Here is a 23,874-nt window from a genome sequence, read left to right as displayed (position 1 = left end):
ACAATATAATTGTGTAGTAGGAAGGATGAACAAAACTATAACTAAAAAAAACTAATCACCTAAGGCATTACTAGATGAGAAAGTAACATAAGAGGTAGAGATATGCAGTCCAGTAGATTACTCTATTTTCAGAGTATTTGGATTTTCAGCCTTTATACATGTGTTTAGTGAGGAAAGGTCGAAGCTTAAAGCAAAGGTTTACCATATGAGGAGCTATTTGTTGGAGGTTTATGGTTTAGTCTCTACTTGCACTATCTACTACTGAGTCGGAATATATAACAGTGGCTAAGGCTACTAAAAAGCCTTATGGCCTATAGGTTTGATCAAAGAACTGGGTATTCAGTAAGGTGAAGTTCAGTTGCGTTGTGACAGTCAAAGTGTCATTTACTTGGCAAAGAACCAGGTGTATCATGCAAGGACCAAACACATAGATGTGAGGTTTTATAGGATCTGGGAATTGTTTTTTTAATAAACTAATACTTGATAAAGTTCATATTTCTAAAAATACAATAGACATGTTGATAAAGTTTGTTACCATAAATAAGTTCAAGCATTGCTTGAACTTAATGTATCATGTAAAGTTTCAAGTTATGATTATTTTACTTTTCTTTTAAGGGATGGATATTTATCAAGGTGAAAATTATTATAATTTATGACTTATATAACTATATATTGTTTAATTATCCTTAACCAATAAAATCTTAGTAATTACTCCTTTACTTTTGCTGGTTTAACAAGTTCATTCCTTGCTAGAAAATTCAGTTTATTAAACTTACTTTTATAAATTTAAAATATTATACTATTGCATTTTAGAGTACATGATGCAGAGAAGGTGTAAATAGAACTTTTATTATTATTATTATTGTGACTGTATAAGTATATGTGTGTAAAAACTATTATAAGATGAAGTCTATTAAAAGACGATTTGTTCGTTCATACATATGAGATTTTTTTTATTATTTATTTCACTTGAAAAATAATTCAAATGAAATAAAAAAAATTATATTTATCAAGTCAATCATAGTAAATGTGTTTATTTATACAAAAATCAAACTAAAAAAAATAGTAAATACAATTTATTCCGTGCATTAACAAAGAGAAATTTAATCTATGCTTATTTTTAATCCCAAACCTGAAATAAAATATTATAATATAGTATAACAATGATTTTTTAATGATTGATGCAATACTAACAGATATCTAGCATGTATACCGTATTGGATACAATACTTAGGTTCTTATAATTAATTTAAAATGAGATATAGATGACCTAATTAAACAAGGGAAAACCTGGAAAGGGGACAATTAGAAAGATCATAAAGATCAAGGACTTATTCGCTAGTCACTATATATATTAGGCTTCCGAAGAGGCTTTGCCATTCCAAAATCCAAAACATTAAACAAAAAAAAAAAAAAACAAACAAACAAACATGAATCCAATAACAAATTTACTTAAAAAGTGTTGGGAAATTTTAGGTTTTAAAAATTATTTTTAATATTAATGTATTAAAAAAATATTAATTTAAAATAAAAAATTGAAAAAGCTTTAAAAAAAAATTTAAAATATTTCCGAAACATAATGTTAAACACTACTTTAAATTTTGGAAATTTCCTTTCTCTCTCTCTAATTAACAGCTCTCTTAAAAAGCTTCTTTAATTTCCTTGCCTATATTCTTGTTCTTCTAGTTTTTGTTCTCCGGTTCTTTTTGATCTGTTTAAGCATAAGTTGACAGAGAGAAAGAGAGTTGAAGATGTTTAATGGAATGATGGATCCCGAGCTGATAAAAATTGCTCAGGAACAAATGAGTCGAATGACGCCCGCGGATTTCGCCAGGATCCAACAACAGGTTCGTTTGTTTTTGTTGTTCTAAGGATAATTTTGATGTGGGTTTGTTTTTATTTGAATGGATTGACGTGTAGTTTAGTTCAATTTTGAGGGGAACTGCTTTTTCTTTATGAATTTTGTTTTGGTGATTGTTTTAGCATGGAAAGCATGAATCTTGGCTGTTAATTTTGTGTTTGTGATTTTTTGTTGATTTTAAATTATGGGTTTTATTTGTTTTTCTTTGCTTTCTTTGAATCAGTGAAGATTTTAGTCTTTGGATACTGCAAGTTTAATTCTTTGATTCGGGGCGTTGACTTAGATGGAAATAACTGTTCATTAATGGGTCATTAAGCACTCAAGATGAATAGATTGTAGTGCTGTGGTTCTGTTTAAACATATAACCTGAACTGAGTTTGTGTAATAGATCACTAGAAACTGGTTGCCGGTTTATCTGGTGTTGTTTACATCTCTGGTCGTATTGGTTTTGATTGCAGGTAATGTCTAATCCTGAGTTGGTGAGAATGGCATCTGAAAGTATGAAGAATATGAAGCCTGATGACTTGAAACAGGCAGCAGAACAGTTGAAGCACACGCGCCCTGAAGAGATGGCGGAGATTGGTGAGAAAATGATGAATGCATCACCTGAAGAGATTGCTGCTATGCGTGCTCGAGCTGATGCACAGACAACATATGAAATAAACGTGGCGCAGATGTTGAAGAAACAGGTAAATTTAAATCATAAATCAGATGATTTGCTGTTTGTGTGCATATTGTGTTTTATGTAGTGGTTAATGTACTTACTAGTGTAAATGCAGAAGGGTAACTAGTGCTGATTTTGCTATTGAAGATGAAGCTGTTTTTGTGTTTATTTTACTGATGTAATTGAATCTCCTTTGGCAGGGTAATGAGCTGCATAGCCAGGGAAAGTTCAATGATGCTTTGCAGAAATATTTGCTTGTAAGTGCTGCATCTTTATCTTTCTTATTTTATAAGTATCAGCTCTTCTAGTTGGCATGTCTTTTGGATTTTGAACTGATGAAATTCTTTTCCTCCCTTATTTCTTAGGCAAAGCAAAATCTAAAAGGAATTACATCCTCCAAAGGCAGAACACTTTGGTTAGCATGCTCTCTTAATTTAATGTCTTGCTACTTGAAAACAAAGCAGTACAATGAATGCATAAAAGAGGGCTCAGAGGTACAACAATCCACTAACAAATTCAGTTTACATAGAGAACAGATAGTAATAATTATACTTTTAATATAAATTGTTGATATGAATAGGGTTTGTTCCTTTGCTTGCAAATCATTTTGTTTTTGTGTGAGTCTTTCTTCTTTCTCATTGGATTACTGTATCACTTCAGGTTTTGGGATATGATGCCAATAATGTTAAAGCTCTTTATAGAAGGGGTCAAGCTTACAGGGAACTAGGACAACTGGAAGTAAGTTTGTTTGTGCATAGCTTGCAAATGGTAGTAGTGGTTGTAGGATTTCGCTGTTTATTGTTTGATAAGATATCTAATGACTCCCTGGTACATGTTAGGATGCTGTATCTGATCTTAGAAAAGCACATGAAGTTTCCCCGGATGAGGAAACTATTGCAGACATTCTAAGGTATTATTTCATCTGGAATTCTTAGACCATTGGCTGGGCTGGAAGTTGTACAGTTTGATATTTACTTCCCATATGGTATATGTACTGTTAAAGAGTTTGGAGTCTTTTCTGTGGAGTTTTTAGCTTTAGCTTTTGTATTCTCGATGCCATGTCCTCAGTAGTTCACTTTTAAGTTTCTTGTCCTCTGATTGATGTTTAGGAATTTCCAAATCTTCTGACCTTCCTCTGTGTTGTATATAAGGTGTTAGAATTTCCAACAAAAAGTAAATAATGGTGCTAGTATTTAATACAACATGTTGATTGTAACGTTAATTGCTAATACAGGAGTGCTGAGGAAACATTGGCTCGAGAAGGTGGCCATCATGCACCAAGGGGTATGTTATTTTCCTTTATTTTTTCTTGACACACCTAAAAGTTGCAGGTTCCACTTTCAAATTCTCAATTGACAATTGATTTCTATTTGTTTGATAGGAGTGATAATTGAAGAAATAACTGATGAAGCTGAGACTGTCTCCTCTGAAAACCTCAAGAGTACATCAACAGAGTATCAAGTGAAGCAACCACGGGAAAGTGCTGATATATCTAAAAGTGGAAAGGGAGGTCGCAATGGGAGTTCAGCAACTAATTCAGAGGCCTTGGAGGCTTTGAAAGATGACCCTGAAGCTATGAGGTTATTTTTAATACATCTAAAAATTGCTTGATTTTATGTATTTATATGTTGTCACTGGTATTATGTTTTCAACTATCCTCCTGTCTCCTTTCTAGAGATTGTACAGCAGAGATATTAGATGGAATGTTAAGTTTTTATTCCCCCTAGGGATCAATTTATGTTAATCGATCCTTCTTTTACATTAGTGTAAGTTACCGGAATTTTATTTCTGCAATGAAGGATTACATGGAATGTTAATTGCAGTCTCTCCTGCAAAATAATTGCTGCCATATTTGGTTGTATTTGTCACAAAATATCTCTGATTTTGGTGGTGTTACTGTGATGGCAATTATTTGCAAGTTTGACATTGAGTCAGGGCAAACTTATGAAAACATGCCCAATTTGTTTTGATTAATGAAATAACAAAACAAGGTCAGCATGTCTAATATTTTTCTGTCTAACATTTTGAGGCTGGAGGTTGTTTTCTTGCAGCAGTGTAGCCTTCTTTTGCTGTCAATCAACCAGAAAATTAGATATGAAGCTTGGTTTTCAATTTGTTTTGATTTTCTGTTTTTCCCTTCTGTCTGATTGTAGGTCATTCCAAAATTTCATATCTAATGCTGATCCTGAAACTTTGGCTGCTTTAAATGGGGCAAAAGCTGGAGAGGTGTCTCCTGACATGGTTAAGGCTGCCTCGAATATGATTGGCAAGATGTCACCCGAAGAGCTTCAAAGAATGCTTCAAATGGCTTCCTCATTCCAAGGGGCGACTCCTTTTACTGCAGGTGGATCTTCAGATAGCAGTTTTAATGGCTTCAAATCTGGTGTGGTTCCTCCAAATGTGACACCAGACATGCTCAAAACAGCAAGTGATACGATGAATAAGATGTCACCAGAAGAGCTTCAGAAAATGTTTGAAATGGCATCTTCTTTAAGAGGAAATAGCTCAGTTCCAGCTGTTGCTTCAGCTTTAAACACTGACAGATCAAGTTTGGGTGCTAGGTCAAAACCAACAGAAACTCGAGAAAAATTTGCAGTTAATGGTAATAATGGCATCAGTGAAACTAGTTCCTCGCGTGATTTCTTTTCAAGTTCGAGAAATGCTCCTCCATCAAGCTTTCCTGCCTCAACTTCTGATATGCAAGAACAGATGAGAAACCAAATGAAAGATCCTGCTATGCAGCAGGTATGGGCTTTTCTTGTCTTTGTGTTTCTGAGTTATTGGATTCTTACCCCAATAAGATTTCCCTTTGCACACCATAGAATCTCTTTATTTATTTTGGTCATTTTGAAATGATCCGATCCGTGCATGGATGTACTTTCAGGTTTTCAAAACATGTATTATTTGCAATTCAAAATATCTCTTTTAGAGATTGTTCTGACTCTTATAAATTTCCTGCAGAAAATTTCCATGCTACAGTAAAGAAAGGCTTAGAGATAATTTGAACTTTTGTAATATACATCACACTATTGTCTTCTTGCTTAAAAATTTTATAAACAATATAAGAATACTATATAAATGCATGGCTGTTTGTGTTTGTGTTGTAATAATATCTGGTTGCTTGCAAATTGGCAGATGTTCACGTCAATGATGAAGAATATGAGCCCAGAGATGATGGCTAACATGAGTGAGCAGTTTGGAATAAAACTTTCTCAAGAAGATGCAGCTAAAGCTCAACAGGCCATGGCATCTTTATCACCAGAGGACTTGGATAAAATGGTACCTTCTTTGCCATGCTTACTTCCAATGAAATTGTGTGCTTTTCTTTCAAGATACCCCAACCTGGGTCCAGCTTTTATCTATAAAATTAAGTGGGGTCAAATATTACTACAAGAATTTTCTCTCTCGTGTATTACTTCTGTACGTAAACTTTTATTTTTATTACACGTTTGTTCTGAAATAACGTTTCATAAGTTTCATAGTTATGACTTCTTTTTTATGACTGCCCCGCTTCATTATGAATATATAATGATTTTTCCCATTAATTGCTGCAGATGCGATGGGCTGATAGGATCCAAAGAGGAGCTGAAGGTGCAAAGAAGGCAAAGAACTGGTTACTGGGAAGACCTGGTATGATCCTTGCCATTTGCATGTTGATCTTAGCCATCATCCTCCACCGGCTAGGCTTCATCGGGAGGTAGAGCAGGAATAATAATTTTGATTCATCATTGCTATGCCCTACATGCTCAACTTATAGGGGGTAGTGTCATCAAAACATTATGTGCGTGCTTGATGCGAGGACAGGAAAGTATTACGAGGATATAGATGAGAAAAGGAAAACCCTAGGGATGGAGAGGTAACGAGGGGTACATGTATTCATTGGGTAAAGAAAGACAGATACCCATAACTTGCTCTGCATGTCATTCTGCATTAATGCTTTCGTTACTTGATTTCTCGGAGCTGTTGGCATTTACATTAGTAGGAAGAGAAGATCCAAAGTAATTGAACTGGTGTCTTTGCATGGCGTGATATGCACAACGAGACGTGCAAGATTTCATTCCCAAGGATATGAACTTTGTTGTCAGCAATCCACTGAAGAAGACTCGTTGACTCGAAAAAAAACTTGGTTTCAATTAGGGCTGTTTTACTCGCATCTGAGCCAGAATATCAAAACGCATCATGTCTTCGCATTGAGGGTGTGTTTGGGCACCATGTTTTATTAAATTTTGAAATTTTTTGCTTAATATGAAATTTTTTTATGTTTTTAAATTGTTTTGATGTGTTAATATTAAAAATAATTTTAAAAAAATAAAAAAAATTATTTTAATGTATTTTTAAACAAAAAATATTTTAAATCATTATTATTATTACAATCTCAATTATATTTGGTCGAGTCGAGGATTTTCTTTACCCATGGTCTTTGAAAGGTAAAAATTATATCTTCCTTTATGAATTATAAAACAACAAATAACCTCAATTTCAAATCTTTACATAAAATCCTTCGTATATAAGGTAAAAATCTATATATTATATTGAAAAATAAATTTATAATTTCACAAAATTAAAAAAAAATAAAGGTTTAAGAAAATCTAGTGAGGTGGGGTTCGGTGGGTGGGGTAAACCCTAACCTATCTCCATATCTAACCTGATTGAATGACTCGATAATTATTGTTCTTAGTTTCAATCATTTTGAGATTTTGGCAAGATTGAACCATTATATCTACGTAGTTGAAACAGTTTGAGATGAAAATTAAAAAACAATTTATAAAGATTTAAACAAATATCTGTATTTTGCAAGAACAGAACAAAAAAAAAAACCAAGAATAGATCACAACGAATCATTCAGTCAGGTGGTTAATGTGGGGAGTTATTGATGGTTCTTGTTCTTTCTCTTTTCTTTTTATTGGAATTGATGGCTTTCAGCCTTTCACCGTTCTAATGGTTTATGATTCTTTTGTTTCTATTTATCATATTCTTGATATTTCTTCTTATGAATTAACATTTTTCTATTTTAATATATATATATATATATATATATATATATATATATATATATATATATATATATTATGTTAAAAGAAAAGGTATACCCAAAATATAATGATCTGACCATCCATTGCCACCCTCGCCACCAATTTCTATAATTTCTTCTTGACCGTTTTTTATAAAAGCAAAATAGCACCAAAAATAAATAAATAAAATCTAACAAATTACCCAAAATAAAGCAACAAACTTTCTAATTTTACCTTCCATTATTAACTAAAAATCTAAAATGCTTGGGCTAAATATTGTTGAGCTGACATTATTCACGTGCTCATAAAAAACAATAGACATACTGTTTATTTTTTAATAATTCATTTTGATACTCAAAATTTTATTTTGAATTATTTGATCATAATTGAAAACCAGTTGCTTTTGAATTCTTATGCAATGGTGGAATTGAAACAAGAGGAACCAAAATGAAAAAGACACCAAACATGGATAGCGTGCCAAAAATTATTTTAAAAATACACTTAGATACTCAACTTAAAAAATAACACAAATTAGGTCCCTTTAGAATTCAAATAAATCAATTTTGGTATAAAAGTTTATTTATAGTATTTTACAGTCCCTAGTTATGGAGAGAAGAGAGAGGAGTCGATGTATTTTGGCTATGAGAGAGAAGATCGTCGTTCAAACCATTTCCGACTACCAAAATGGATTTTTTTAGTGTCCACGGGTTTCATAAGATGAGAGGGGTTTGATGGTGGCTGTTTAAAATTTCAGTATTTTCTAAAACAAATATCTAAGCGGAAGAAGACAAATGTAACTCGCTTTGATTTTGTTTTTTGTTTTACTCATTTTCAGGTATTTTGAGCTGATATATTGGTTTATGAGTATTCCAAGGATGTTGGTGAGATGGTTTTGGGTTCAAATGACTTAAAATTGGATTATTATTTTTTTACAAAAGATGCACTCCCTTGATTTTCCAACCACCACTAGGTCGGTGGAATCTCGGCTTGCAAGCAAAATGTCGTTTGTGTTTTTTTCAAAAAAATGTCGTCCTCCCTTTTAAAATATAAAAAATAAAATCAAGCCCAAACACACAGGCTCGGGCATGAAGGCCTACCCATGCGCCTGAGCTTTTCCTTGAAATGGCTCATACACGTTGGGTCATAAGTTATTTCTTGGCCCTCTTTTGGTTTTTTTTTAAAACTTGAATATAAATTTAAGAAACAAAAATTATTGAACTCGATTGAGTGTATGACCCAGAGCACAAATTTGACAAGTTGAACCACAATATTCAGGGTATTTTTTTTATATAATATTGCCTTTTGTAATTGATATCTTTTCTTAATGTCTTTTATATAAATAAGTTTTAAATTTGTGTTTCAATGTATATCCCTTCTTTGTGATTTTTTTTTCCTTCTTATTTAACCTTTTTTAGATAGAGAATTTTTTTTAATGATGTTTTGTATATTTAGTTTTTGAAAAGATTATTTTGATCTATCTATAATTTTTTTAATCTTTTATATAGATGAACTTTATTTCTTAGAATAAAAAATATTTTTTCATATAATATTTCTAATATGTGCAACCTTACATAATAATTTTTTATTATTTTATTCAATCAATTTAATATATGTATATATTTCTATTATCGTTTGAATGAATAAAAAATTAGTTTTAATAAACAAATTCAGCGGGCACAACTATGTAAATATCTCGTATTGAGAGATTAAATATCTTGATCTGTTCATGTCTCTTGATTTTTTTAATTTTTTTAGTTATCGTTAATGATTTTTCATTGATTTTTAGCACGCATAGTTCTTGATTTATTTAATTATATATATGCATAAAATTTTTTATTTACATATTTTTTTATGTATAAAAACATGTTGAAAAGGTCAGTATATGTAATTTTTTTTGCAGAAAAAATTTATCAAACTTGCGGGTCAAATAGCTAGTATTAAAAACAAAACTAAAAGAAATGGAAAAAACACTGTTCAATTAGACACAGTTTACTGTGGACGGGAACAATGTATTCTCCTTCTTGGCCTTAAAAAAAAGCTCTTTCCCATGTGTTTATGGGTGAAATAGTATTTGCCTCGGGACAATTTTGGTATTCTAAAATTGATTGGAGGCGGATGAGTATTTTGCGTTTGGATTGTATAGTGAATTTACAACACTACCCTTAAAAGAAATTAATTTTTGAAATTCGACTTAAGGTTAGTTTTGCATTTTTCAATTAAAAATATATAGTAATATAACGTTTTTATCCTTAAAAAGAAAAAACTAACTCGCAAATGGAGGGTTTTTTTTTTGTCATTTTCAATATTATTGCACAGTAAAAGTACCTTGATGCCTTTGGTATCAAATAATTTAACTCTTAGGTTAAGGAGTATTTGTGTCATTTGGTTGTTGGGTTTTTTTTTTTTTTTGTTATTGATTGGTTGGGGTGGGGTTATTTTAGTATTTTAATAATTAAAAGAGAATAATAAAAAAAAGTTAACGCGTATTGCACAAGCGTCATCTGCTCCGCCATCTTTGGATAGTGCGTGCCGCTAATTCTAGTGGCCAAAAGGCCATTGCGAGGTGGCTTCAACTTCATCTCAACGTCTTCTTCCTGGATACGTGGAGAGTGCATCGATTGGAGGTACGGTTTGTCACCGACAACTATTTCTTTTTTCCCCTCTTTCTTCCTTGGTGTTTGCTCCCTAACACCTGATTTTTCAAGTCAGCCTCTAAACTTATGTTTCTTTTTTATTTAGTCATTTTTTTGTTATATATTTTTTAAACAATCCATTGAATTGGATTTTTCTTTTGATTTCATCCTTATTCAATTTTTTGCTTTGTCAAATTAGACTTTTATTTTTTTTATTGCTATTTTTTTTTGTAGTCTAAGATAATTTTAGAGTTGTATTTTTTTTTATTCCACTCTCCGTATTTTTTTTCCTAATAGATTTCATTCTTATTGTTTTGATTGTTTATTTTTTGCTTTGCAAAATTTTAAGAGTGGTTTTTTTTAACTCGATTTAATTCTTCAACATTTAATTGGTTTGAATTTGAGTTTAGTTAAGCCTGTGTTTAAGGTTTCACATCTTGCAAACTTTGAAAATTAACCTAACTTCGTGAGGTTTGCCTAGTATTGTTTTAGTTTTTTTTTAAACTAATGTTTTTTTTTTATCCTTCAATATTTATTTAATAAAATTAATTTATTAAATATAGGTATTTAATCGATTCTTTTTATTATTATTTATTAATATAAGTATTCAGATCAGTTCGTGGCATAACAATATTTTTCAAATTATATATTAAATTAGTAATATGAGTTTGATTTTATGAGTTTAATAAATTGATAATATGAATTAAGTCAAGTTTAAATTTAATATTAAAATATTTATTGATAAATTTTATGATATTAAACATATCTTTCATATTATATATTGAATAAAATTAAAATTTTAGAAAGAAATATTATAGACATAAAAATATATTACAGTAAATTTTCATATATAAAAAAGTTCGAGAACATTATATATCAGACCGTCAAAGTTAATAGATGAATATTGCGGATTCCTTTCCACGGGCTTTTTTTTTTCCTCTTAATTTTATGGGGTCAAAAGGAGACCAATCATTTATCAATAACAGATAACAAATTAACATAAATACCTAATCAAAGCTCTACAAAGAAAACTCTTCATGTCCGCGTTTAAAAGGAAAAAACCCACCCCTTTACTCGCTTTGCCTCTCGTTTCCTATCACCGCTTCTTCAGCCATTTAAACCTGATCATTCCCTTATTAGTACCTCCTCTTTGATCTGTTTAATCTCTCTCAAGACTCCAAACAGAGGGAGGGAGAAAGAAAGAAAGAAAACCCTTACTTTCTTTCCTTTTCTTGGCTATCAAAAAATGGCCTTTTTTCAAGAAAGTTGTGCCCTTTCTTGAAACTTTGTTTAAATAACTCCTGAGACCCATTAATGCCCAGGAATTTCCCACCTCAAGAACCCAGGAAAAAGAGAGTCTTGGATTTTTTTTTAAAAATTTCTGGACTGGCTGAGTTGACCCAGTATGATTCGACAGGGACTTCTTCTGCGATCACCTTCTTCGAGCCAAAGGTTGCAGCCTTTGTTGAAGGAAAAGACAGGGTCAAAGATGGTGCCGGGAGGAGAGAGGAGGGAGAGGAATCTGGCAAGGGCGAAAACGCAGAGTTTTGGTGAGGTGGCAGGTGGCACGGCTGCGGGGTGTGCGGCGGTGTGTTGCTGCTGTCCATGCACGGTGATAAACCTTCTTGTTTTAGCCGTCTACAAGGTGCCGGTTTCCTTATGTAGGAAAGCCAAGAAACGACAGCGTTTGAGAAGAAAGCAGAAAGAAAGGTCCCTGCTGTCTCGCGCGAGCAGTGGCCTGTCCAGGGATGAGGGATGGGAGAAGGAGGCTAGAGAGATTATGGAGAAAGGGAAATGTTGTGATCAGCATAATCATGATCCTAATGGTGAAACTGATGCCGTTGATTTGGAGAAGGAAATGTGGGACCAGTTTAACAATACTGGGTTTTGGAGGAGTCCATCTCAAATAGGTACATGATGGATGATGCATCATTGGTGTATGGTATAAAGTAATTTGCTGTGGGATTGTAGTACTATGACGGTGGTTAAGGGATAAAAATTCTGGGGGCATTGAACTTGATAGTGATAGATTATGGGATCGGATTTGTACTTCTACAGGAAGGGTACAAATTCAAACTGGGTTTTGTTTGTGGTCCACTGTGGGTTCATGGAGATTATTAACTTATGTGGAAGAACATAGGTTCTGGCTTCTGAGTTCTTTTGACCATGAAGAAGTCTATTGAATGCAATGTGGAGATGGCCCCGTGTTTTTTTTTTCTGCTGGATAATTGACATTTGCTCGATTTTCTTGGGTTCATTCATGGGTTGGATAATCAAATGTCGAATGTTATTTGACATTTGATTAAAAGAGATTCTTGTATGTTATGAAATCCAATTCCACCATCAATAGACCTCTTAGCTTCCCAGTTTTATACTTGGTGTTCTTCACTTGTTTTTGCCCTTTTATGTTCATTTTGTTTCTGGGTTTTGCTTGTTTCTGTGCTGAATGTAGCCCAGTAACTCTATCTTGGATAGGAGAAATTGATGGCTGAAACTAGTCTTTCAGTACTTTCTTTGGTCTGAAAAGAAGGACAAGCCTTCAAGTTGTGGCCGGGAATAATAGCACTGAGTTTTTCAGACACTTGACTCGATAGTTTCATGATTTCTGCCGGACTGATGGGATTGCTGTAAACGAATGATCGTTAATTTTTGAAGTAGTTTTTGAAATTATAGTCTGAAAAAACTAAGTTTTTGAAAAATTTGATTAGTTGTAGTTAGTTGTATTTAGATATGTGTTTGATAAAATTATGGTTGAAATTTATGTGTATCAAAAAACATATATAGTTGCGGTTGTTTTTTAAAGTGTTTTTTACTTAGAAATGTATTAAAATAATATCTTTTTATTTTTTAAAAATTATTTTTGATATTAGAAAATTAAAATTATCCAAAAACACAAAAAAATATTAATTTGAAGCAAAGAAAAAAATAAAAAAAATTAATTTTTTTCTGAAGCGTTTTTAAAACGTAAAAACAAATAGGGTTTTAGGAATTTTTATGAAACTCGGTTAAAAAAACATGTAAAAACTATTACATAAAAATAAAATCTCAAATTTAATTTTTTAATGGGTTCTGCAATATAAAGTATAGTTTGATTTCTTACTGTTTTGTTTGTTTTATCGTTTGATCCCAAACACACAAGCCACAGGAAAACCTCAGAAATAAAAAGCCTAACTTTCTTTTAGCTTTACAATCACTTTCTTTATTATTATTATTATTATTATTATTATTATTATTATTATTATTATTATCTGTTTCATTTCACCCACATTTTAATTTAATGCAAGTAGGTCTATGAATTTTTAGTGGTGGAGGATCCCAATTGACTATAATAATTATTCAGCCCCAGTTTGCTGAGTCAATCTTCCTTCTCTTCCTAGCTGTCTCTATATCTTGCCACGTCAAATATTACCAAGCAGCATCTAAATGCTGGTTTGTAAAACACAATTTAAGAGTTTTTCATATTTCTTCACTTTTATTTTCAATTAAATAAAACACTACGATATATTTTTAAAATTTTAATATTTAGTCAGTGTCATAAATTTAATTCCTATTGTAAATATAATATCAAAATCTCTATGCGTTTTAAGCATATTTGTTGTGTGTACCCAGTCAAATATAATTAATAAATCAAGCAAGTTAATTCTTAATTTTTAATTTTTAATTTTTATAGTCCATTGACTTGTGATTTTTTACAAGGCCGAACTAAAAGTTAAAAAGAGAACGAAACAACCGTAATTTGTAACATTCTCAATCTGCCTAGAAGGCCACATTGCCTAAGTCAAATTTGGACCTCGAAAATGGGCCTTTACGGGCTTAAGTTTTTTTAATCTAGACTTTAATGGGCTTGTAGATATCCTTTTTCTTTTCAGGCAGATTCAAGGCCATTTGCTACCTCGGTTTTTTTTTTTTTTATACCCACCAACCTTCTTCAGGCATTGAACATATTGCTATGCCTTTGTTATATCTTGTTCTTAGAACGTACTTTTTAAGTATTTTATTAAAATACGAAAATAATATTTTTTATTTTTAAAAAATTATTTTTGACATCAGCACATCAAAAAATATTAATTTGAAGCAAAGAAATGTTGAAGAAATCCCTTCTCCAAACATGTTGGATTGGTGATTTGAAGCCCTTGAGCATGACGAGCATGCTAAAATATTGAGCATCCAACAAGGGTATTTAAGATGAATTTGAGATTAGCATGGAAGATAGAAGGGTGTTTGAGGAGTTTAGAGAGGAATTTAGAGAAATGTTGAAGAAATTTGTAATGATGAGAAAGGAATCTTGCTGAGTATTTTGAGTCAGGAGAGTTGGAGGGTAGGGTAAGGGCATTGAGTGTTGAGAGGAGGGAAATAATTTCTTCTGCATTTGAAAAGAAATGCAATGAGAGAGGAGTGGATGTGATTAATAATATATATTTATGATATTTATATTATGATAGTAGTTATTTTTTAAATAATTTATTGGTATATTCTTACATGTTCAAAACTTTCTACGTTCAACTTTATTTATTTTTTGTACTGTTCTCTTAAGTTTTGTTGGCATATTCTTAAGTGTTTAGATTTATTTCGCTTTGCATTTAGAGATTATTTCTATGTTAAATTAAAAGTTGCTACTGCAAGGACCAAGATTAACAAAAAACAAACAAACAAACAGAGCTAATTTTAATTAATCCTTATAGTTTGAAAAATTATAATTTTTAATATAAAGTATCTTAATAATGTGATTGGATGTAATTTTGAATATTCCTGAGATTGATTAATGTGTAAAAAACGAGAAAAACTCACTTGATTCAAGTGTTCGAGTTTTAGACCCGTTAATATTTATTTGATAAAATGATAAATTCATGCTCATTTTTTCACGAATATATCTTTTTTTTTATTAATGTAGGTGTTCGGGTCAGCTTGCGCGTACTTCGACTAATCTCACGGGCCCTAAAGTTAACGACCATGTAAACCTTCAATGATTATCATATTAGCAACCACATGGCTTGAACGTGAGATCACAGGGAGATCAAACCTCTTGATCCCAAATTTTTATCACTGAGCCACTTATTAGATAGTTTTTCATGAATATATCTTAAACTTTGATGTTTATGTAGAGATATTGAACATATTTTAAATTATATATATATATATATATATATATACACACACGCGGGGGGGGGGGGGGGGGGGGGCGGGGCGTCCTACCACTTGTAATTGTTTTTCCCTCATATTTCACGACTAAACGCTCCTTTAATGGACAGTTAAATTTGGTTTTCTCGTTGTGGAATTGGGTTGACCCAAGATCTTGGAGAAGGTGAAACATGATTATGTAGATCAAAAAAATCTCAAGGAGAAGGTTATGTTAAAGTCAACCCATGATTATGTAGATCCGATCAAAATTTATTTTGATTTTTTTTTAAATGATTTTTTTTAATTTTTTTAAATACAAAATTTATATAGATTGACTCAAATAAACCTGAATAAACTTCAAACATCCTAGACCAAGTCTTGTTTAATAAATTTGTCCCCTTGATTACTTGGAAATCCTTTATCAAAGATTAGTTTTTTAAGTTGTGCTACATTGCAGGTTGGATCAAGATTTTTTTTTAGTCTAATCAAAATATTTAGGTTGTGGATAAATTTTTTGTATTGTTATTAAACCTAAGAGGGCCAACACAATAGGTAAACTTTAAAAACTCATGATTTAACTTCTGATCTAAGTTTTAAATTATATTGTATGAGAGTCACCAGTTGACTTGATGGGTCCAAAAACAACTCTAACAACCGGTAAAAAATATGGTTTAACTCTAAACAAAATTCAAGAACACACACACACATTTTTAATACTGAAACAACTACATATTAGATTGACTTGGGTTTTGTGATTTAACCCACTAAACCCGTGATCTGAATCATGAACTCAATTGAATTTAATAACTTTTTACTTAGTTATGATAACAAAAAATAAACACTTGCAAAATTAAGCACCAACCAAATGTTAAGATGTTTGTTTGAAACTGTGATAACTTTATAAAAAGTAAATCAAAATAAATTACGAATACCAGTTCAAAATCAACCAAAAGTTATAGAATAAAATTAATAAAAAGAAAAGCAAAAAAGGATTCAATTAAAAAGAAAAAATTCCACATTGAAAAAATATATTTTTTTTAAACATAAAGTATATATACTAAAAGGTTTCAAATCTCACATTGAAAAAATAAAACATTCTTCTAGTATTTACATAGTGAACTTTTAAAAAAGATTAATAACCAACTAAAAAATATATAAAAAGGGGTTTCTGATTAGAAAAAAAACACATTAAAAAAAATGGTCTCAACTGGGGTTTTGTCGAGTTACCCGGGTCACGAGTAAACTTAGAGTGTGTTTGGTATTGCGGTAGCTGTTGTGGTTGTGGTTTGAAAAAAGTTGTTTTATAAAAAGTACTTTTAGTTGAGGTTGGTTTGAAAAAATAGGTGTTTGGTTAAAACTGTGTTTGAAATTGAGGTTGAAGAAAAAGTAGTTTAATGTGTTTGGTTAAGAATGCTTTTGAAATTGAGGTTATAAAATAATTTAAAAATATATATTAATATTAATGGTTTTAAATTTAAATATTGTAGAATTAATTACTCCTATTACATCATGAAATAAAAAATACTTTATAAAAAATACTTTTTTATTATTCCATTAAACTATTTATAATTTCATTACATACAAAATTCATCCGATAAAAACTACAGTTTTTATAATTTTTTGAGCGTAGATAAAATATTACCAGGTATAAATTGATATTACAGTGCGAGTGAATTTAATTTACTTTATACTAGTGTTTTTTTCAAAAAAATATTAAAAAAATTAACACACTGAAAAAAAAAAAAAATTCACGTGAACAGTGGAGTATGTCTCCCCTGCTCACTGAACAGTGGACACATGCCTCCACTGTTCTGTGAACAGTGGAGGTGGCATGATACACTGTTCAGTGAACAGTGTATCATGGTTGAATTTCCCGAAAGCAGCATTTTTATGCTTTTCATCTTCTTGCGTTCCGCACGCGATTTGGCTGTGGGACCATGCACAGTAAGCAATTTTTTTTGTTAACCAAACGTTTGCTTCCTGCGTTTTTGAAAAAACACAACTTCTAACATGTAGCCAAACGGGCTCTTAATGGATCAACCAAGTTTTACTAGAGTTTTACTTATCTCGGTTTTTTACTTTATCCAAACTGGTTCAGCAACCGGGTTTTAAATTACTGTGAGGCCAGTCAAGATAACTATGTTCTTTAGTGGAACCCGGAGGCCGGCCCAGAATCATCATACGCCACTTGATTACTTGAACCCACATCGTAAATGTTCGTTGCTTTAAATTCCCGGCAAGACTAGCTGTAAGTACAAAGTATTATAAAACTCTCTCAAAAACCCTAATTCACTTTTTACCTCAGCAGCAGCAACCACCACCACAACCCACACTCAAGAACCATTTACTTACCCTCTCCCTCCTTCCCTTTCCCTCTGTCTCTAAAATGGAACAAAATTCCATTTCTGAATTACCCATTTGTAAAATTTCTTTATTTTGCTTCGCAAATTCACTTCCTTGTCAAATTCACTCAACACCCATCTCTTGAAAGTAACCCCCTTGACAAAAGTTTGCTGCTTTTCTCTTCCAGTCTTCTCAATTTTCTACTTCTTCGTCAAATTCAATCAAAACCAATCTCTCAAAACTACTTAGTCGATTTTGACCTCCAAAACCATCCCTTTATTTCTTGTTTTCGTTCTCTAACCAGAAAACGCGTTTTGCAATCTCAGAGACTTAGCAGCCTGGAAGATTTTTTCAACCTACTCTATATTAGTTGGATTTTTCTGTTGTTGCTTCAATGGCAGAGGATAGGAATGGGGATCGAAGCGAAGAGAGTGATTACACTTCGGAAGATGAGGGAACGGAGGATTATAGGAGAGGAGGGTATCATGCTGTGAGAATTGGTGATACATTCAAGAATGGGAGGTATGTGGTGCAAAGCAAGCTTGGCTGGGGTCATTTCTCTACTGTTTGGCTCGCTTGGGACATTCAAGGATCGGTATGTTTTATGGCCTTTTCTTTTCTTTTTTCTTCTTTAATCAATAATGGGGAATTTGTGTGTTTTGGAATCGAAATTCCAGTTTCTTATGTTTGGATTTCCTTTATTTTGTTGTTCTAAAGAGTCCTTTTGTTGCTAAGGAAGATCATGGAAAGAAATGCTAGATTTTTAATCGGATAGAATAATAGGGTTTGTTTAGTCTTAAACGAGGGGGAAAAAAGAGAAACGATAGTAAGATGACAGTGTTGGAGTTATCAAAAACTACTGAGGGTATGGATTGTGGATTTAATGGAGGTTGTAGGCACACAACATTCAATGAAGTTTTTTTTTTCTAGTAATTTTTTTGCTCTTCAAGATTTAGGTTATAAGGTGCTTTATTAGATAATTTCATGATTGAGGAAGTTGTCATTAGTTTTTATTGTTTGACTTTGTTAACAACATGAGAAATTCATTGTTTGTAGCGTTACGTAGCTTTGAAAGTTCAAAAGAGTGCTCAGCACTACACGGAGGCAGCGATGGATGAGATAAAGATCCTCAAACAGATTGCTGAGGGAGATCCTGATGATAAAAAGTGTGTCGTCAAGCTTTTGGATCATTTTAAGCATTCAGGGCCTAATGGACAGCACGTATGTATGGTTTTTGAGTACTTAGGAGATAACCTTTTGAGCCTTATTAAGTATAGTGGTTACCGCGGGGTGCCTCTGCACATGGTCAAAGAGATATGCTTTCATATGCTGGTGGGTTTGGATTACTTGCATCGCCAGCTTTCAATTATACACACCGATTTGAAGCCAGAGAATGTCCTGCTTTTCTCAATGATTGATCCATCAAAAGATCCGAGAAAATCAGGTGCTCCTCTTATCCTTCCAACCAACAAGAACAAAATTGTGGCTGAATCTAGTTCTTCGAAAGAAATTAAGAGTTTGAATGGGGATTTGACAAGGAATCAAAAGAAGAAAATCCGAAAGAAGGCTAAGAAGGCAGCTCAGAGTTGTACACAGAAAGAAGCCTCTTTGGAAAATGATGCTGATCCCAAACCATCTAGTCCTGAAGATTCTAATGCTGATGTGAAATCAAATGAAGATTCTTTTGAGGAACAATCAAATGGTTCTGTGATTAAGGATGATTCAGCAAACAGTGATGGACAGAAGGATGCTTGTCAAGCAAAACGCAGTAGAAGGGGGAGTCGCTCCACGAGGCAAAATCTCTTGGCAGCTGCTGATCTAAAGTGCAAATTGGTCGATTTTGGAAATGCTTGTTGGACGTACAAACAGTTTACAAGTGATATTCAGACAAGACAGTATAGGTGTCCAGAGGTTCTTCTTGGATCTAAATACTCTACTCCAGCAGATCTATGGTCCTTTGCTTGCATTTGTTTTGAGCTTGTCACTGGTGATGTCCTTTTTGATCCTCACAGTGGTGACAACTATGATAGAGATGAGGTATGTGCAGATGCTGCAATATTTTCCCGCCTTACCCTTTTCATTCTTTGCTGCCATGCATCTGTTTAATTAATCGATAACGCCTTTTTTTTTCAGTGAACAGAATTTTTTCTTCTTCTTGTGGTGTCTAATTCATTGGATTTACATTTCTATATAATATTCTCAAACTGTTGTGGATGTTAGAACTTAGAGGGTAGCTTTTGCCTTATCAGACTAAATTTAACCAGATATTTGGCTTCACACATACATTAAAAAGAAAGGGAAAAAAAATATAAGCATGGTTGTTGAGAATAGCTTTTGCTTTTGGGCTCTGATTTATTAATCACCCATTAGATGATTTCTTGAGACTTCATGCTTCTTGCAAATTTGGGTTACCTTTTCTTTTTGCTGAATGCCAAACATATAAAACTGTGTGCAAGGGTTCTAGCTTCATTTACAAGTTTTTTTGGGGTGGTGGTGGGGTTTTTTTTTTTTTTTTTTTGGGGAGGGGGGGGCCGCTGGCTTCCTGCATTATGGTCCAAGCTTAGCTTTCCCTCGTTTGCTTGATTTTTGCTTTGTTCTAACTCATCTAGATTATACTTGCAGGATCACTTGGCATTGATGATGGAGCTTCTAGGCATGATGCCGCGCAAGGTAGGAGTGTCACGTGTTTTACTGATGTCGATTGCATGCTTATTTGCAAGATCATCTCTTTTCTGGATAAACTGAATGAGACCAAAATTAGCAATGCAGTATTAGGTTTTATGTACTTGCTGTGAACATTTACTCTGTGCATACTTTCCTCAGATTGCATTAGGTGGTCGCTATTCTCGGGATTTCTTCAATAGATATGGAGATTTAAGGCATATTCGTAGGTTGCGTTTCTGGCCTCTTACTAAGGTGCTTATGGAGAAGTATGATTTCAGTGAGCAAGATGCTAATGACATGACTGACTTCCTTGTTCCAATACTTGATTTTGTGCCTGAAAAGAGACCGACAGCAGCTCAATGCCTTAATCATCCATGGATCACTGCTGGTCCTCGTCTGCTTGAACCTTCCATGCCAAGTGTTAAGCACGAGGCCAAAAATAGGAATACATCTGAAATCAAAGAGAAGGCGGAGAGGGAGGCTATGGAAGCTGGAGTAGGAAATATAGTTATTGATGGCGCTTCAAAAAAATCCAAAGAATCACAACCTATGGAAAACCCTTCTAAAGTGACATGATATAATTCCCAAGTGGTGTTTAATACCAAACTTTTCACTTGTACTTTTCCAAAAGCGGCTTGCAATCATCTGAGGAACATCAGCTTCCCAATTTCATTGAGATCCATCCATGTGGTGTTGTGGAATGTGATTTATGAATCATCAAGTCGTAGTGTGGTTGATTTGTCAGGCGAATGTTCCAGTTTTTGAAAGTAGGCTCTCACAGGTGCTCAAACTAAGAAATACACCTCCCTCTATTTGACTCTGCTTTGATTTTTCTTTTTGTACAATGTACAAGCATTGTTCCGAGGGTTCATGTATCAGGCTTCTAGATTAGCCGTGTTATTTGGAGACATGACATGTCGAGGTTTCAAATGTACATTTTATTGGATTGCACTTGTTCCATTGATTTCTTCGGAGATACTGCCGCGTGCTGCGTGCTTATCCTCGATGAATTATATGTTATCTTTTCTAATAGCATGTCACAGGGTTCATGTTGACATAATGGTTAAGGTTTGGTGCTTTTTTTTCCTGCCCCCTTAGCACAACTAGGGTTGGCCTAAAGTAAGGTGCCACCTTCAATCATGGCAGCACGACAACGCTGCGAAGACAATGGAAGAGTCACCGTCGCCTTTATTGAAGCAGGAGCTCCAAAGCTAAGATAAACAAGGAAAAAGAAAAGCACAAGCCTGATAAGTCGATATTAATCATCGAAGGGAAATTGGTTTTCCAGAAGTGTAGCTTGCCATCCATCACAATTTTTTTTTTTTTGGGGTGTGTTTTCATTACTCTTCTCGATATAATGAAGGAAAAACAAAATAAAATAAAAGAAAAGAAAAGCAAGGGTTTGATAACTTGATAATAATCATTGAGGGAAATTGGTTTTTAGCAAGTGCATTTTGCAATCACAAGATAATTTTTTAATAAAATTTGAAGTACTCTTCCTGGTATATTGATCACTGAAAAAAATCTTTCATATTTTGCCACATCTTGACGATATGTTTGGAAATCATTGGTGAAGTACTCTTCCTGGTATATTGATCACTGAAGAAAATCTTTCATATTATGCAACAATGGTTTGGTTTGGTCCTTTACGATCGTTGATTGTGGCAACCACCACTTTCTACAGATGGGGTGTGCCGGGTAGCTAATGCTGACTATTCGTTCTTCCCTGTAGCACCAAAACGGTCCAAACAACATTTGAAGTAGAAGTTTGGCACCACAGTCCAAGTCGCTGGTGCAGAAAACATAAGGTCTGTCTGCAAACAATCCTTTCAAAAACGGGCATAAGGAGCCTAATTCTACCAATGCTGATATTAATATTTCCTTTTACCATCTAGACCACGGAGATGATTACCCATTTGATGCCCTGGAGGAATCTATGCCCATGGTTTTAGACCAACTATTGGAATGCAACATTTTGATGCGGATGGAACTTGGAGCAGCAATCCCGGACCTGTAGAGCTAGACCTGCAATCCGACGCTGTGCATGAAATAGGTAACCTACTCAGACTTGGTCGCAGTGAGGACCATCCAGGGGCAATCATGCATCCATACTTTGAGTATGCGATCAAAAAAAGGAATCTGCAAGACCAGCTATAAATTGTTCAGTAGATTTTGGATTTAAGGGTAGTTAAGTTATTTTATTGTGCTAAAAGATTAAAAAACCCTTAGATGCAAGTTTAATGTTTTTATTCAAAGGGCAAAAAAGTCATTTTAATATGCATGAAATGGTAAAAAACCTATTATGTCCTTGTATAATTTAAAAATAACAATTCAATCATGGTGAAAAGACTACATTGTTTCTGATGCATAGCTCGAAGGTTCTATGATTAAAGAACAATTTCTTCATCATACTATTATAACTAATAGGAACAGTGTTATGTGTCTAGCTGCATAATAATTTCTTAAAAAAATAGAATTTTTTTTTTGTTAATATCGAAGGATTCTAAAATAAATGAAGTTGAAATAAAATCATTAATTTTTTCTCTCTTACTAATGCTTAAGCTATTTGCTAGTATGTTAAATAACAAAATTTAGCAGAACTGTTTTGTGGAAGGCCTATTTAAAAGTTTACGAGAATGTGCATTGACTCTACCTCCTGTTGATAAAGTTTTCCACAAGAAGAAGCAAGTTGTGGGAAGAGTTAAATCTTTCAGTGATAATTTGCAATTGTGTTGGATGTTCTAGTCCATGCTTATTCATCTATTGCTGCTTGACTAAATAGTGAATTCCGTGCTGATCTCTTTTTTGGCAGGTTGCCAGCTCCTGTGTTGCTGTTGCTGTTTAGCAGCAAGCATTCTGTCTGATGTGCTCAGTATAGCTTCGGAGATGTCACAGGCAAGCTTTACTTGTTTCTTATCAGAAAAATTCTTCCTGAATCGCAATCTTCTGCAAATATTTAGCCCCTAATTGAACCAGACAAGACACGTTGGATCTTCCCAGAGTTGCCCTTCTTACAGCGATTGCTTGAGGTATTCCCGTTGGCTTCAGATGATGTGGAAGCAAGGAGTGTTCTCCGGCAAGGTTACTCGTTCGAGTTAGAGAGAATGATATAAGCCCGTCTAGCCTGTATCAGTTTGTGTTGGTTCTAGCAAGCAAATCTGAGATTATTGAAGATGATCTTCTCAGCCGACAATTAGATAATTCCTGTGAAGAAACCAAGGACTTTACCAGTTCTAGCTCAATACAAAATACTGGAAGCACAGCAATATCCTGTTCTCTTATTTTTCTTGAACTTGTATTAGAAACACATCAATTTGATTTTGAAAAACTTATGCACATCATACTCTACGTTCTTCTATTCTTTTCTCCTTAACTCGGATGCAGCTCATGAGAGTAGTCAGTATTCTTAATCAGTGGTCCATCTTCCATATTGTTTGTGTGTGCAACACTTCCATTAATGCCCCAAATCTCAGGGAATCTCATGCGGTAGGAACACAACACAGGTCCCTCGGTGCATGGCTACATGCTGTAGCTAAGATGAAATCTCTCTGGACCGTGAGGAAACATAGAATCCAACGA

At 33.4% G+C, this 23,874-nt stretch overlaps 3 protein-coding genes across 4 annotated transcripts; all 3 read left to right on the top strand.

The window, feature by feature from the left end:
- The first annotated feature begins 1,584 nt into the window (after positions 1-1,584).
- Positions 1,585-6,484, top strand: LOC18098010 (outer envelope protein 61). Of its 2 annotated transcripts, none has more exons than XM_024600254.2 (11): positions 1,585-1,847; positions 2,320-2,550; positions 2,726-2,782; positions 2,891-3,019; positions 3,186-3,263; positions 3,365-3,435; positions 3,760-3,809; positions 3,922-4,105; positions 4,679-5,270; positions 5,661-5,804; positions 6,080-6,484. In XM_024600254.2, the coding sequence occupies exons 1-11, from the start codon at positions 1,752-1,754 to the stop codon at positions 6,224-6,226; spliced, it is 1,779 nt and encodes a 592-aa protein (XP_024456022.2). In that variant the 5' UTR covers positions 1,585-1,751; the 3' UTR covers positions 6,227-6,484. The 2 variants fall into 2 exon arrangements, with proteins under 2 accessions (XP_024456022.2, XP_024456021.2); XM_024600253.2 differs by having other exon boundaries at positions 1,586-1,847; positions 3,907-4,105.
- A 4,719-nt stretch (positions 6,485-11,203) lies between these two features.
- LOC18098009 (uncharacterized) lies at positions 11,204-12,747 on the top strand. The gene has a single exon (XM_024599032.2). It carries the CDS (start codon positions 11,576-11,578, stop codon positions 12,086-12,088), a length of 513 nt encoding a protein of 170 aa, XP_024454800.1. The 5' UTR covers positions 11,204-11,575; the 3' UTR covers positions 12,089-12,747.
- A 4,770-nt stretch (positions 12,748-17,517) lies between these two features.
- Positions 17,518-21,255, top strand: LOC18098008 (uncharacterized). Its single transcript, XM_006384624.3, has 4 exons — positions 17,518-18,226; positions 18,688-19,668; positions 20,254-20,301; positions 20,455-21,255. Exons 1-4 carry the CDS (start codon positions 18,026-18,028, stop codon positions 20,869-20,871), a joined length of 1,647 nt encoding a protein of 548 aa, XP_006384686.1. The 5' UTR covers positions 17,518-18,025; the 3' UTR covers positions 20,872-21,255.
- Positions 21,256-23,874: the final 2,619 nt, after the last annotated feature.

The sequence above is a fragment of the Populus trichocarpa genome, chromosome 4 (assembly GCF_000002775.5).
Source record: "Populus trichocarpa isolate Nisqually-1 chromosome 4, P.trichocarpa_v4.1, whole genome shotgun sequence".
NCBI lineage: Eukaryota > Viridiplantae > Streptophyta > Magnoliopsida > Malpighiales > Salicaceae > Populus > Populus trichocarpa.
Note: the sequence above shows the minus strand (reverse complement) of the source record. Positions and strands in the feature narration are given on the sequence as shown.